General features: G+C 42.5%; 1 protein-coding gene and 1 long non-coding RNA gene across 27 annotated transcripts in view; one reads left to right on the top strand and one right to left on the bottom strand.

Annotated features, from left to right (window-relative positions):
• LOC139360892 (uncharacterized) overlaps positions 1-3,810 on the bottom strand; it is a 34,569-nt gene extending 30,759 nt beyond the window's left edge. The window contains exon 1 of the long non-coding RNA XR_011618453.1: positions 3,673-3,810. This is a non-coding gene — a long non-coding RNA (uncharacterized lncRNA). The remainder of the gene's footprint in view (positions 1-3,672) is intronic.
• Positions 1-15,972, top strand: part of LOC105470260 (kalirin RhoGEF kinase) — a 700,354-nt gene that overhangs the window by 177,013 nt on the left and 507,369 nt on the right. For all 26 annotated transcript variants that reach the window (XM_071089172.1, XM_071089152.1, XM_071089145.1 and 23 more), the window contains exon 2: positions 15,623-15,697. In XM_071089172.1, coding sequence (XP_070945273.1) covers positions 15,623-15,697 — 75 coding nt within the window. The remainder of the gene's footprint in view (positions 1-15,622; positions 15,698-15,972) is intronic.

Below are 15,972 nucleotides of genomic sequence, written 5' to 3'. Positions count from 1 at the left end.
TTATATGTTGCAAGCATTCTTCCATGAAATTAAAAATTACTCAAAAATACAAATTGTAATGGCTGATGTGTATTTAATTTATACCTATTTCAAGTTTATCTTAACTATCCCCTTTCTGTTGGCTATTTGGGATATTTGCAGTTTGGGGCCACATTAAAAAGTATTGCATGAAATACCTTGTTTGCAAATATCTGTCCTGATTTTTCCTTAGTTCCTTCACATAGACATCCAGAAGGGATATCACTAGATCACTGTATTATTATTATTCATATTACCAGATTGCTTCCTGAAAAGGTTGAAGCAATTTTACTTGCACTAACAGGGTTATAGGCAGGAACCTATAACCCTTGCTAGCATTGATGATTATTGCCTTCTCAAAATCTTTGCAAATTTAATGGGTTTAAAAACATCTCTCATTGTTTAGTTTGCATTTTCTTTATTACTAATTAGGTGGACTGCTTTTTCATATGTTTATTATCCATTTTCCCTCATTTTTGAAATGTATATTTATATTCTTTGCCCATTTTTCAAATAGGGAGCAGTAATTTTTTCTCTATTGTATTTGCTACACTTTTCCTAGCTTGTCATTTGCCTTTTAAATTTTGTTTATAATCTGACATATAGTTTAAATTCTACATAAACAAAACCATCAATATTTAACTTTCTGATTTCTTTAAATACTTTTGTGCCTTGAGAGCTCTTTCTTATTCAGGGATCAGTTAAATGACCATGCATGTTTTCTCTTAAGGTTTTTTTTTAAATGTCATATTAAACATTTGGGCTCTAATCTGTCTAAAATGTATTTTATTTTGGTGTATGGTATGAAGTTGTCAGGATTAACTGGATTTTTCTTTTCCAAATATTCAGTTTTTCCAGTGCCATTTATTGCTATTTATTGACTACTTTATCTTTTCTCCATTGCTTTAGATTCTTTCCTTACCATGCATTAGATTTTAAAATATGCCAGATCTGTATTAGGGCTATGTTTCAGGCTCCATTCATTGTATGTTAATTCTTGTGTCTGCTCTACCTTTTAATAATTGAATTTAAAATATATACTTTCATATCTGGTAGGGCAAGACCAATCCATTATTTATCTTTAAAAAAAAGTTTAATTATTTTTATCTACTTGTTTTTATAGGTGAACATCTAGTCGAAAATCCCTTTGGCACATAGCGGGTACTTAGAGATTCATTCAACAGATATCCACTGTAATGTTTAGCTTTTTAATCTAAAAACATGTTGATTTTATTTGAATTCTATTTTACTTGAATCTTCTTTTATATCTTGCATTTCAAAGGGATAAACCCTGTTTGCATACATGGAAAATTATACCTAATGAAAAATGGAGTTTCCTTTTACAGCTCATTTGGACTTCAGTTCTTTTAGTCATAAGACAATTTTATCTGTGATGAATGGTAGCCATTTTTTATTTGCCACAGGATCACATTGCAGAGTGAACAGCTGTGTAACACAGTTGTTCTAAACTTTAAATAAGGTTGCTCTTAAAATGCTATTTGACTTGTTATCATAACCACAACCTAATTATTAAACTTTTTGAGTGTATGAATATTTTACAGATATTCTATATATGAAGGATCAGTATACAAAAGAGAGAATTTGCTCTTTTCCAATTATTTCAAGAATAAATAAGAAAAATCTGACATAGAAAAAATTAAAGAAACATTAACAAAATCTGCAATCCAATTTTCAGAGATAACTGCTGTGTACATATATATATGTACATATAGATACGGTTTTTATACACACAGAAACACAGACACTATATGTACAATTGAGATATGGTTGTACATAACTGTTTTATAATCTTTTTCATACTTAACAATATACCAGGAAATTTCCCAAGATATTATATTTGTATAATATTTAATGAATATTTAATGAATACATTGAGTAGATATACCATGGTTTATTTAACCACTTCCCTGAGGTTGAATATTTGAGGTTGTTTCTGATTTTTTGAAATATATGAAGCTATCATAAATCTCTTTACTCCCTACCTTAAAATTATTCTATTCTTAGCATATAGGCTATGTTCTGAGTACACATGCACATTTATCCATGGACAAGACAATCTCATGGCTCTCTAGTCATGGCAAGGACTCCTCTTTTCCAGGGAGCTGAAAGAGCAGGGGACCAGATATCCCAGCCTCTTAGAGGTCTGCTAAGATTACTGGGAGAGAATTATGAGTGCTGGGGAGTTGGTGAGAAAATCATTTCAGAGAGCGTGGAACTGAGAATCTAAGCAACCTGGGGACATTTATTCTACGTGTAGCAAGCAGATTTTAGTATCCAACTCACTTGGATTTGTATTCACCACTTTCCTGTGCCTGCACACCTAGCTCTGTGTGTTAAGGGTAACATAACCTCTCTAGCTTTTCTTTCTCTGTGAACTCCCCCTACTTACTATAGCCTGACAACTCAAGTCCAACTAAGAAAAAGACTCACAGGTCAATGACTCTCCCCAGACCTCTCCCCATGGGGCTCTGAAGGCTGCCTACTAGGTAGATGTGGTGGCTTCTTCATCTCAGATGGTGGCCCCGCTATCAGGATGTGTTTTCAGTAGGCATGCTTCTCAGAAATGCCACCTTGACCTGTAGATCTTTATGTAGAACCCAGTCTCATAAGGGCAGGGGGAAGAGGAGTTGGGAAAAGAAGGAACAAGGCCTGCCAGCTGCTGGCAGCTGCTGGCAGCTATGGTCATGGAGATGCCCCTGACCATAGCCCCCTGGCCACAGGAGGAGGCACAAATGCACAATCAGCTGGGCAGCTGGCCTTCCTTCGGGAACAGCAGGCTTTCTTTTACATCTGGGGCACCTGGGTAAGGGAGCAGGAGTAGTTGTAGTGCTCGCCAAATAGCCCAGATTGGGTAGCAGAGGGAAACAATAAAAATTCAGAGGACGCACACAGATGGGTGTGAGCGGTGTGGCTTACAGGTGTGCAGTGGGAAGTTGAGGAGGCAGTTTTTAGCTGCCGTTTTCTGAGTTTACTCCATTCACTTACTCATTCACTTGCTCACTCATTCGTATAATCAGTACTTATTATTGAACATCTACCATGTGTCAGGCCCCATGAAGGAGATATCAAGATGAACAGAGAAAAGTGAGCGTTATGTTTACTTAGTGTCAGGTAGGTGTCTGGTTTTTCAATTTTCCTCCCTTAATCATTATAACAGCCTATGAAGTGTAGGTATTCTTATCTCATGTGAAGAAACAGAGACCCAGAGAGGTTAAGCTGTCCAAGGACACACAGCTAATAAATACTGGAGCTGGGAGTCAGACTTCTGTCCAAAGTCTATGCTTGACTCAGGGCTGTGACCTTCCCCTCAAGACATGCCTGTCCTGGGAGAGCTTGCTGTCTTAAGTAGAAGACAGCACGTTGAGCAAGTAATGGCCAGGTGTGTTATATGGTTCCAGCCTCACTAGGAACACTCCAGAAACCTTATCCTGCCATTATCCAGGCTCCAGCAGATCTTGTTAAACATGTTTGCAAACCCTTTCTGCTGGCTCTAACCTTGACAGTGTCATGAATCGAGAAAGGGCCTGGGGTCAAGTTGTCATCCCTCCAATGGCAGGGGTGTCATCAGTTTGGAAGGCTTACTGGAGATGTACTGACTTGGTGTCTACAAAACTCATTTTGTGTTCAACTAACCTCAGTTCTTCCAGCTCTTAGTAGCTCCATAATGAGAGAGAACCACCTCTGATAAAGCTTATTCTTACAGCACAGGATCCTTCACACAGCCTTCACCTTCTACCATCTGCCACAGTTTCCATTTATCTTAGCTAAGGAATCAAAATCATTTCATTTTTTCTCTGCCAGCCCAACCATGGTATTGGATTCCAGCTAAACCACGAGTGTCATAAAGTGTGCTGTGAGGGAGGCAGAGCCTAGGTAATAGGATCTAGTGGTTAGAACCCAAGGTAACTTGTAGACTCTCACTGTGACTGCCCTAGGCTAGTGGTTCTCAATGATTTAGGGTGTCATAGATCCCCTTGAAAATCTGTTGACAACTGTACTTAAAGATTGTCTCTCAGAAGAATAGACACGTATGGACAGATATGCAATGGTTTGCATACAGTTTCATGAAGTTCATGGCTTTCCCCCACCACATACATTTTGAGGCAGGGTTTATAGGCCTGCTTCAGTTTGTCAGGTAAAAAGTATAACTTAGTCTGTCCTCTGGTGAGTAGAGTTGAGGATTACCCAGTCTACCCTCCAGAATTCTGGAGAAGGATTTTGGTTTCATGAGATACCTAGATCACCCCTGAGTTCCTGTTTAGCACTTAACATTGTTATGCTTCTTTCTAAAGAAATAGCAGACATCGTGAGTCAAATATTTTCCCAATCATGGCAAATTTTCTAGCTTCTGCTGGGCCCTGGTTATGCTAGGTCCACAGGGGAAGCTTTGTTGTTTGTCTCCAGCAAACATTAACTCATCTCTTTGTTATTATGGATAGGGTCTAGGTCATGGGAAAACCCCATTGTGTCTTAGTTAGTCCTCTCTCTTCTCCTAGACCCACCAGAGACTTGTCACCTGTCCTGTCCAATCTAGGACCTAGGTGATGATCCCATAATCCATTGCCTCTTCTCTTGTTACTGCTTTTTCACATTTTAGAGACTTCCTTAGAGCTAGAGTTTTAGTATCTCTTTTGGATTATCTGAATATTTGTCCCCCATGTGTACCTCTATATTATATTACTTGCATGATATTGAAATTACATGTTGGTTTGTCTGACTCTTTCCTTAAATTAAAAATCCCTTAAGGTCAGGAACTCTATATTGTTTACCTTTGTACCCACAGTGATTGTAACTTTGCCTGACACATATAGGTGCTCAATAAATATTTATTGAGTTGAATTGTATGTGTTTGGATATCCAAGGCAATAACTTAAGTAGGGACTCAAAAATTGCTTAAAACTCCAGGAATCTTTCCATGGATAATCCATCAGATATGGTTAGCCAATTTATCTAGATACCTGAACATTGTATCAGGGGACATACAGGGTTCATGCTGTCTCATTTCCATGTGATCTGGGTATGTTTGTGTCTGTGTGTGTGTGTAGGGGTATGTACACAGACCTTTGTTTCTTGGTTACTACAATAATTTGAAAACAATACCAAACAAACCTCTCTTCTGTAATCTCTCTATATGTATATTCCTCCAATGCTTCTTCACATTTCTTATCTCCATGATATATCTTAACATCTCTTTCATCTCTGCCTCTTTCTCTTTTGGTTGACATATCCCTAAGACAACATGGACAGCAGCCACTCCAAGTAGCAGCGTCACACTAGTTCAGGACCAAGGACAGCGGCATACATGTCCTGGCCGTGGGGAGAGGGTGCTTTAGTTTGCTAGTTTGTTCAGTAAAATGACCTTTGGATGTGTCCCTTCTCAGCTGTCAGACCGCACCTGCAGTTCTGCAAACCTGGTTGTTACTTTGGTCCTAGTTGTTCCATGTATGTAGTGGACCGGTGCCCAGTCTGTGCCAGGGTATCCCGGTGACATTGTTCATTGATGGTCATGGTGAGGACACTGGAGCAGGAGTGGCATGGTTGTAGAATCAGAAAGAGTGCAACTGGGAGTGGGGAGAAACTCTGGGCTTGTGTGAGAGGGTCTGTTCCAGGAGCTGCCTGTGAGGGTCCTCTGCCCTAAACTCTGTGGTCAGCCATTGCTACTTTACTGCCGCCCACATGGGGGTTGGAGAGATGGTTGAGGGGAGAGGCATCCCATAGGTGCTGGACAGTTTCATATTTAGATATCTTCCAGAGTGCCTTCCATAATGACAGAGCCCTGAACTGGCTTTTCAAGTCAGCAACTTCATGTTTAACTAGTCTTTATGCCCTGATTAAATTAAGTATTAATATTATTGATGTTTGTGCTGGGGAAAAGGGAGGGGGACTGAGATGAGGGTCCCAAGGAGCAAAGCTTTTCTATGTCTGAACTTGCACAGCACACACCTTCTGCCCCTGGGCACCTTTGTAACTCTCTCCAAATGTATTATAATAGCAAATACATAGCTAATGTTCAACAATTGGATCATAGTAATCACTGACAAGCCAATGTTCTGTGTTACTTTGAGGACCATCCAAGAGCAGTGCTTAAAGTAACAAAAAAGACAATAAATCTACCACTATCACACTGCCTGTGATGTATGAGCACTTCAGATAACCTGGTGAGTTAGAAAACAATCAGTTTCAAAACAAACACAGTGGGTGGATAGAATCACTTCTGAAGTGGCCATTTTCTTGTGTCTACAGCATACTCCAGATGTCAACTTTTCTGGGGAGGGAGGGAGGGAGGGAGGGAGGGAGGAAGAGTGAATAAGCCTGTGTGTATTGCAGCTGAGGTCTCAACTCGAGCTAATATTAAATCTTGTGAAGAATAAACAGAAATGGTTTGCTCATTAGCTGGGCTTAGAGAGGCGTTACCCGTGTGTTTAAAGTGCTAATTATTAGTGATCTTTAATGGAGCTAATGTAGCAATGGAAAGTGTTACAAATTTCTGTTCCTCAAAGGTAGCCCATTAGCCAGGCCTTTATAGCTAATATTGACTTTAGAAAGTTAATATTGAAATTGGCCTCAATTAGAGTTCATGTGAGAGAGAAAGAAAGATGAACATGGAGGTAGAAATAAGCACAAAGAAGCACCATGGGAGGAAGAGACATGGCAGTTACTAAACACTTTTTATGTAGAAGGTGTCGTGACACTTGGGATGTGAAAAACTCTGCCTCTGGGTCACTCATTAAGTGCCAGCTGTGTACCAATCACTAAAGCTATTGAGAGAAGTACTCAGCCTTTGCCCTCAATGAGCTTAGAGTCTAGTGAGGGAGCCAGATGCAGTGGTGAACAATGGCAGAACAGGGAGGTACATGCCAGTGATATACTGAGGCAGACAAGTGAGTCCAGCCCAGATGGTGATGGAGCAGTTAGGGCAGGCACCCTAAGGAAGCTGTCCAGCTCACTGTAGTGCAGGGCAGAAGATGGTCATTTATGAAAATAAACTTCAAATGCATATCAGAGTTGAGAGAAGGTAGACATTGCTTTTCTCCAGTGTAAAGGCTGCCCAACCTGGTTATAGCCAAGTCCATGGCTGCTGCCTCAGCTTACAGGAGGCCTGGTCAGTTTGCTTAGAAAAGTTCAATGTTTAGCAATTGCCAAAGGAAGAACACATTTTTTCCCCCTTTTTGTGTTGAAATCAAGTTAGCAGAGGCTCCCGGGTGTCCTTTGCTTAGAAATCCCATGGCCAAAGAGGAGAACTCTGCCGACCATCCCTCCTGCACACCTGCCACCTAAGGAGAGGGATGCTCCTTGGTCCATTTGATGTTTGTGGGTGACAGTGATGAAGGACGACTGTGGGGAGTTGGCCCCATTGGGCACAGGTAGATTTTCAGGTTGGGGAGAGGCATGTGGGTCTCCACACTGCTGTGTGTTTGGTTGCTGACATAAAGCTGCCCAGTCTTTCTCTCTCTGCCAGGTTTATTCCTTCCTTTAAGCACACACTTTCTGTCTTGGTGGTAGGTGTTTTTGTTTTGTTTTGTTTTGTTTTGTGAGATGGAGTCTTCCTCTGTCTCCCAGGCTGGAGTGCAGTGGCACGATCTCGGCTCACTGCAACCTCTGCCTTCCAGGTTCACACAGTTCTCCAGCCTCAGCCTCCTGAGTAGCTAGGATTATGGGCTCACACCACCACAACTGGCTAATTTTTGTATTTTTAGTAGAGACAGGGTTTCACTATGGCCAGGCTTTTAGTTGGCCAGGCTGGTCTCAAACTCCTGACCTTGCGATCTGCCCACCTGGGCCTCCCAAAGTGCTGGGATTACTGGTGTGAGCCACCACACCCGGCTGGTGGTGTAAGGAGAACTCTAAGGAACATATTTATAGTCACTGGAGGCATTTTTCAACAGTTTCCTTAATAGCTCCTTAGGGTCTATAAAGAGGAGACAGGAACATTCACCTCCATTTCTTTCTCTGTCTCTGTGTGTGTGTGTGTGTGTGTGTGTATCTTTCTCTCCAACTCTTTATCTCTTGCTCTTACTCCTTTTCCTTATTGTTTTCTCCCACTCTTGCCACCTCTCTTTTTCTCTTGTGTTAACATAGGAAAGGAGGGGATGAAAGAAGGGAGAATGAAGGGAATGAAGATCTTGCTTCTAATAGGTTCTCTGCTAACTCCAGTTTCACTGACAGTGTCTTCTCCTAAGGGCCTCACCCCTCTATTTTCTACACAGAAGAGACCAGGACTTTATGTCTCTTTCCTTTATGATTCAGTTTCACATTGCACTTTCATGGGGTCTCACATAAACTGTCTGCCTGCTACTGTCCCAGCAGATCCCAGGAGGTTACCCACAAACATGCTTCCTGCCTCTCCTGGGAGTTAGGGAGAAGATCAAAAGAGACAAAGTTCCAGTGCCCCTACCCTCTATTCTAAAACTAACTTCAGCAGGGGCCAAGTCCCAACCTCCCCATATCCTCAAAGATAAAGCAGAATGTGACCTGGAGGTTGGGATCAGAGCCTGCTGGGCCAAGCCCTATTCAGGAGCCACAGCCTTCTTCTGGGACCAGCGAGACTCCACCTAACTCTACCCCTTGCTGTAGCACAGACCTGGGTCTTGGAGTCTCCGAAGGCACTTACAGTGGCATCTTTGCCGATGCCTCCCTAGGTGTCCACCCTGTTGGGAGTCAGACCACAGAGCCCACCCTCCTCCATGCACTCCTTTTCATCACCCACTAACTCTGCTTTTCTGTTCAATGAGTAAAATCTCTTCATCCATAGCATACAGTTTGTTTGCCCCTCCGTCTCTGCCTTGGCATGTACTGCTTCCCACCATCCCTTGCCTCTTCTGTTATTTACAATCTAGTTTGAATATCATCTTCTCTGTGGAGACTGACCTGATGGATCATCTCAACTTGCCATTCTCTGTCTTCTCTGTGCCTGTGCGTGGTCAGTTTCAGTATTTCTTGACTCTTTTTTGTGACAGGCACTGTGCTGGGTTCTGGGGTAGAATAAGGAATACTACATGTTCCTTACCCTCAAGGCATCATGATCAGTTAATGGGGAGTAAACGAAAACGCATAAATGCCATTCAGGAGTGATGGAGTATCAAGTACAACTGGAGACAGCTCAGCTTGATGGGGAGGCCAGGGAAACTGCACAGAGGAAATGACACATTAGAGACAGATTTAAGAGATAGGATCAACAGAACCAAGTAGCTGAATCAATATGTGTGATGGAGGAGGGGGGAGTCTAGAGTGCTTCCCAGGTTTCTGTTTGGTTAGCTCCGTGGATGACGGCACCAATAATTAAGATATAGTGGATACAGGATGGTCAGGTTGGGGGAAGGGTGGGAGGATCTTTATCAGAATCTCACAGTCTTCACTGGTTTTTTATGCAGTCTGGTAGCTTCCTGGTGTCAGGGGAGATGGACACTGGGTATTTTATGAGGCTGGAAATTGTCAGAGAGTAGAAATTGGGTTTCCCCTCCAAGGGAGAGAATTGCCTGAGATGGGCACTGTGTTCTCAGATGCAGAACTCCCCAGGTGGGAGCACCCCTCCTTTCTGTTTCTTGTCCAGCATTTCCCCAGTGTTCAGGACTTTGTACCTGTGAGTAGGGGTGCAGTTGGGATAAAGAGGCATAAACGGACTGGCTTCTCTGTCCTCCAGGGCTATCTTAGAGATGGCATCTTGGTCTGTAAATATTATCAGTGACAGTATTTATGGTACTGAGAGTAGTTAGAGAAGGTAGGGCTCTGAGGGTAGGAAGGAAGATTTGTGGTGAAATGAAAACATCTGGTACATGAAGGAATGGTTTACGCTACCAAAATTCTGAGCAGTTTGGACAGGTGTTATTCATAAACACTCCTGCCACCAAAAAGTAAGATGTAGTCCAGTCTTAATGCCCTGGAGGGGGAATTCATCTACCTCCCAGATAGCCTTTTTATTCCAGAGCTGAATTTGAATAATAGACAATTATAGGGTAATGGCTGAATCTCTGGAATCTCTGGGCAGTGGAGAGGGGTCTTCCCATGGTAGGGGCTGGAGGGGTGATGAGTAGTGTTAGATGAGATTTTAGAGGTCCTGTTTAGGCCAGGCTGCAGGATGCTTTTCTCCATCTTTTGCCTCTGAGGTGACTCTGGAATGGAAAGACATACTTTAGTGCACAACTTCCCAAAGTATAATGTGCATATGGATCAGCTGGGTTTTTGTGTGTGTGTGGTGGGGGGCATTGGGACAGGGTCTTGTTCTGTCACCCAGGCTGGAGTGCAGTGGCATGATCACTGCAGCCTTGACCCCCCTGGCGCAATCAGTCCTCCCACCTCACCCTCCCAAGTGGCTGGGACTACAGATGTGTGCCACCATGACTGGCTAATTTTTGTTGTATTTTTTTAATATAGATAGGGTTTTGTCATGTTGCCCGTGCTGGTCTCAAACTCCTGGGCTCAAGTTGTCTGCCTGCCTTAGCCTCCCAAAGTGCTGGTATTATAGACATGAGCTACCATGCCTGGCCTCACCTGGGTTTCTTGTTAAAATGTAGGCTCTGACTCTGTAAGTCTGGGGTGGAACTTGAGATTTTGCATTTCCAGCAAGGTTCTAGGTATATGTGATGCTTATTACCTTGAGTTGCAAGGTTTTAGGACTCATCTTTAAGAAGCTCTTTTAAAAAAAAAATTTTTTTTGAGTCTCCTTGCATTTTGTACAGGTGATATCCTGTCTCTGATAACAGTTTAATTGTCCTATTTGGAAACCTGTTTGTCTCCGCTTGGAAGCCCCTGGAGAGCAGGATCCATTTCTTATTTGTCTTACTATCACCAAAGCCTGACATATGGCCTGGCACATAGTGCTCAATATAGAATTAATGAAACAATGACCTTAGGAATAGGAAAATTTCAAAATTACAACCAAACTAAGGTCCAGCCAAATGAGCTCCTGCACCTCTCAATTGTAAGCCAGATCTCTTTTATGCAGCCTCTTGTCCAGTGACTCAGTGCCATTTTGAGTAAGGCTCCCATGCTGGACACCACAGGGTGAAGCAGAAAGAGAAGGCAGAAACCTGAGCATAGGGAAGTGTGCAGAAACAGGGCTCAGGCCCACTTGAAGCAATGTTAGAACACTTACATAGTAACTTCTAAATAGGTGCACATTAAAGGGGTGTGTCTGAGAACCAAAAGGAAACAAAGAGCAATCCATGTATACTCTGGCAGCTTGAACCTCCAAATGCTCTATAAACACCCACTCTGTCGTTTGCTTCTTCACTTGTTGAAATAAGGATTGCTTTCTGAAGGAGGTTAGTATGGAACACAGGTGCCCTGGGGAATATACTGCTACTCTACACCCACAAAACCACAGACAGGGCTGGTGGCTCAAGGGCCAGTTTTACCATTGCCATTAAGGTCACACAGAGGCTGGGAGCCAGAGTGAGGGTGTTTGGCATTTTCTAACGTGGGAAATGATGACTAGAAGCAATGTAAGCATAACACATTTGGAGCAAGGAGAAGCAAAAGTGGGGCTTGGAGAAGACCCATGCGGGAGGATCCTGGGGAGATGGCAGGGATAATTTGTACTTCCTTAATAGATGTGGAGCATTTCAACTTTGCTAATTAACGGAACAGCAGGCTTGTAATTCTGACAACAGCAGGACACAAATGGGGTGGGATTAGCACTGAATGCCGGTGAAGCATGCCTTTGTCCTTAAGAAGAAGCACAACACCCACGACCCACAACCCGTCTTGGGTCAGGTCCATGAAGTTACTACCCCTGATTTTGTTTTTTGTTTTTTCCTGCAGCAACTCCAAGGGCTTAGGGTTTTTTAAATGTCTTCTCAGGCCTTCTTTAGAGGTAGCAAGCCTGTTTCAACTGGCTTTTTTTTTTTAAAAGGTGGAAACAGGTCTATGATTGGTCTAGAGCAGGAGTGTCCAGTCTTTTGGCTTCCCTGGGCCACATTGGAAGAAAAAGAATTGTCTTGGACCACACAGAAAATACACTAATACTAATGACAGCTGAAAAGCTAAAAAAAAAAAAAATTGCAAAAAAATCTCATAATGTTTTAAGAAAGTTTACAAATTTGTGTTGGACTGCGTTCAAAGCTGCCCTGGGCTGCATGAGGCCTGCGGACCACAGGTTGCACAAGCTTGATCTAGAGTTTATTTTCTAATAGTTCTATCACATATACTTTATACCAGAAATGGCAATGATAATGTAAGCTTACTTCCTTCAAGAGGTTAAGCCTCATGGAAATTCTTCCATCACTCTTCTCCCATTTTGGCATTTTGGGCTACCTGCAAAATGGGGTGATCTGCCCCTGAACATCTATAAACTGATTCTTGGGGAAAAATTGGCCAGGAAGCCAGTGAAATGTTTTATCTTCCCAAGGTGGAATGAATCTTGTTAGGGAATTTATTCCCAGTACTTCCTTTTAAAGCATATTGATCTGATAACCTGAGGATCTTAAAGGCCAACAAATATGAAGAGAAGGTTTAGAAAGTCTCAGAGTATTAGAGCTGAGTAGTACCCTGGAGGGCATCTACTCAGATAGCCAGTGCTTGGTGTGACAGATGAAGTCATTGACCTTGTGTAAGTCATTTTAGGAAGGGTCAGCGTTTCATTCATTCATTTATTCTTTCATCAAATATTTATTGAACATTTACCATGAGTCTACCAAGACATGTACCGGATAGTGAAAACATGTTGCTATTTCATTGGTCCTGTTTGAATTAGCATTCAGTGAACTTCTCCTTTATTATATATTCCAACAGCTGGTTTCACAAGGGCCCTGGGGGAATTGATATGCTACATAGGATCTTTAGCCAGTGCAAATAGGTTTTATATGCAAGGTCACCAATTTCTGAGCTGCTGGGCTAATTAGCTCTACTTGGCTTTACATAATACATATATTGTTGAAAAGTTATGTGTAATTTAATTTTTGGCAAATGAAAAACTAATTCAAATCACTAGGGGAACTTTTATTTGAAGAGACTCTGGAGCAAATCCTTTTATAATGTGAAAATTTTAGTTGTAATTGGAAATGATTGTCCCCTAGTTTGGATTTTGTAAATCTGGACACTTTAGGTTTTCTTATGGTGGACACACAACCAGGCACAGCAGTGGCCTCTACAGGGTCGGGGAGGACCCTGGCCTGGGAAGTAGAAGCCCTAGGAATCCTAGAACAGCCCAACCCGAGGCACTGATATTTGCTGGAGCCCATGACTGCAAGCTGCATGGACAAACTGCACACCTTCTCTCCGGTCCTGGGCCCTGGTGGGGAGAAGGAAGAGGTGGGGCACAATGAGTGGGTGTGATGGGTGAGACTTGGAGCTTCCTCTTCCTCTCCAAGGGTGGGAGTAGAGAGGAGATAGGATGGGGAACCTTTTGCTTCCATTATAGCAAATTTGAAACCCTTTCTTAAGGTCTTAGGGCTATTTAGAATTAGGACCCTCTTGTGTACTGCAACACAGTAGGGGACAAGAGGGAGGACAGAAGAAAAAAATAGGACAAGAGTTTAGGAGAAAAGAGAGTTATGTGGATTCTTTTTATATAGTAAATCTCATTAGTTTGGGTCTTGCTATTTTTGAACTTGTAAATAATCTGAAAGAAGATAAGACTGAAATTTAACTTTTATATTACATTTTTTTCTATAGAAATTAGTAGAGTGCATGGTTACATAGAGGAAAGTGTTTTAAAATTAATGTATAGAAAGATATATTTCACAAAGGAAAATCATGTATTTTGATATAGAAGCATCATTTTTCACAAACAAGTCATGTATTAAAGATCCTTGTCTAACAGATAAAGCCTAATAGATTGCCAAGGAAGCTAAATGTCTCCTCGTTGCATAAGGATAAAAAAATACTTCATGTATCTGTTTGTAAATTCTATAACAATTTATATTGATCCTAATTAACCTCTATTAGTGAAATTTAATTGTTTTTCTGTGGAGAAGATAAAATTAGAGCATAAATATCTGTAGCAACTAAGGATAGAAAGTTCAAAATAATGCTTATAGGCTTTGAAGTTCAAGTATTCTTTTTTATGGTGTTACTTTGTTTTCCTATTGTTCAAGGTCTTCTCAAAGTGAGCCTTGTAGCTAGTTCTCTGTCAGCTAGTAAAGAGAAACAACTGATGAATAAAAGACTTGCAGTCTTCATTTGGTGCAAAATGAAAGAGAAAAAATAGGCAAAATGGTCAGAGACACTTAGGAAATTTGCTTTAGGTTTAGGGTATGACCTCTGATCATAGACGCTGGCATTCTGAGGACATATCTCTCTTCCTCCTTGATTGAGTGTGCAGTTGGCCCACTTCACTTCCCTAGGCCAGTGATCTTATGCCTGGCTTGGAATTTTACTGCCAAAATTCCCAGGTGGGTTTCTTGAAACAGTCAATGTTTAGAGATTGAAGGATTGAGTGGGATTGTCCTGCCCAGCATGTTGCTTTCCTCTGTAAATTGTCAAATTTGGACCCCAAGGGTATAAGCCAAGTGGAGAAAGGCACCCGAGGGGGCATCCATGGTATCTGGTTCTGCTCCCTGAGCTGACTTACAACCGCTCACCTTCTGGGGTCTATCTGTGTCATATCCCTAATGGTGACACATAACAGAGACCTCAGTTAGAGCTCGAATTGCTGTAAGTGTGGGTGGCTCTCCCTGAGAGTCCCTGTGGGGTTCTTAGGTTAAATGATAGGGGTGCAGTGGGCTAGCCTGGGGTTTGTGGATGTGGAAGCTGGGTCCTGACTTCCCACACATCCCACACTGGGCTGGATTGTCCTTTGCCTCCTGAGGCTACTGTTCCTCCAGGCACATCTTTAGTTTCCGTTCTTTGGGAGCCCCGAGCTTCTGCCTCCAGCCCCCAAAACAGGAACTCAACTGGAGCGTAAAAGGACTTTCTAAATGGGAAGCAAGATTTAGAAAGAGAACAAGTTAAACAAGGTAGTGCATTTCCTTCCCAGGAGATTTGTGTCTCCCCATCTCCTGTCTATCGTGGACTGATGATGATGACATTGAGGGGGGGAGGAAGAGGTGGGGAGAGGAATATTGTCATCAACTTTGCTTCCTTCTGTAGGAGTTTTGTGGTTTACTTTCCTTGTTTGTAAAATAAAGACTAATAGTTGTTGTGCCAGAGGAAAGGCAAAAAGGACTTTGTAAATCTTTATTTAGGACTTTGTAATCCATCTTGATATCAGTTAACTAATTCAACAGATATTTCCTGGGTGCTGAGTATGTTCAAGACACTGTGCTAGGCACTAGAGGTACAAACATGATTTTGTAAAAGTCCTCCATCTTCAAGTTGCTCAACAGCAACAGGGCTGGTTTTTTTTTTTTTTTTTTTTTTTTGCCCCCAGGGCATGGAGGTTTGTCCACATGAGGAGGGTGATTTGGATTGTCCTCTGCTTGAGAAGGACGGGGGGGTTGTAGCCCTGGTCACCCCTGTAGCTGGCATCGTGTGGAAGTATCCCTTCTGTTGCGGACCCTCTCCTGGTCCATCGGGCTGGGCTGTAGGACCTGGACAAGGCAGGACTTGCCGACTGATGATGGGATTGGGAGACTGAGGATGGGACCCTGCGATTCAGCCAGCTGGCTCCTCTCACCCTGATTCCTTCTGGTTTGTTTTCCCACAGGGTCTTTTCGGAATGATGGTTTGAAAGCTTCTGATGTCCTTCCTATCCTAAAGGAAAAAGTGGCCTTCGTGTCTGGTGAGTATTTGTGGGACTTTCCTTTGTAAAGGACCTAGAGAAGAAGTGTGTGCGCACATGTGTTCAGATTCACTTGTGTGTTAGTGGGGGAGAAGTAGGGGAGGCGAAGTTATGCTTGGGGCAGCTGCTTCCTTTCTGCTGAGGCAGACGGAGAGAGAAAGGAGGGCTCTGGCCCCAGCTGGGCATTCTAAAGGACACCCAGAACCAAAGGGACATTCCCCGAGCTTCCCATCCAACCTCAGTCCCCTGGCCTGGCCCTGTGAGAGTTGCTTCAA

This window comes from Macaca nemestrina, chromosome 2 (assembly GCF_043159975.1).
Source record: "Macaca nemestrina isolate mMacNem1 chromosome 2, mMacNem.hap1, whole genome shotgun sequence".
Taxonomy (NCBI): Eukaryota; Metazoa; Chordata; class Mammalia; order Primates; family Cercopithecidae; genus Macaca; species Macaca nemestrina.
This window is presented reverse-complemented; position numbering and strand designations above follow the sequence as displayed.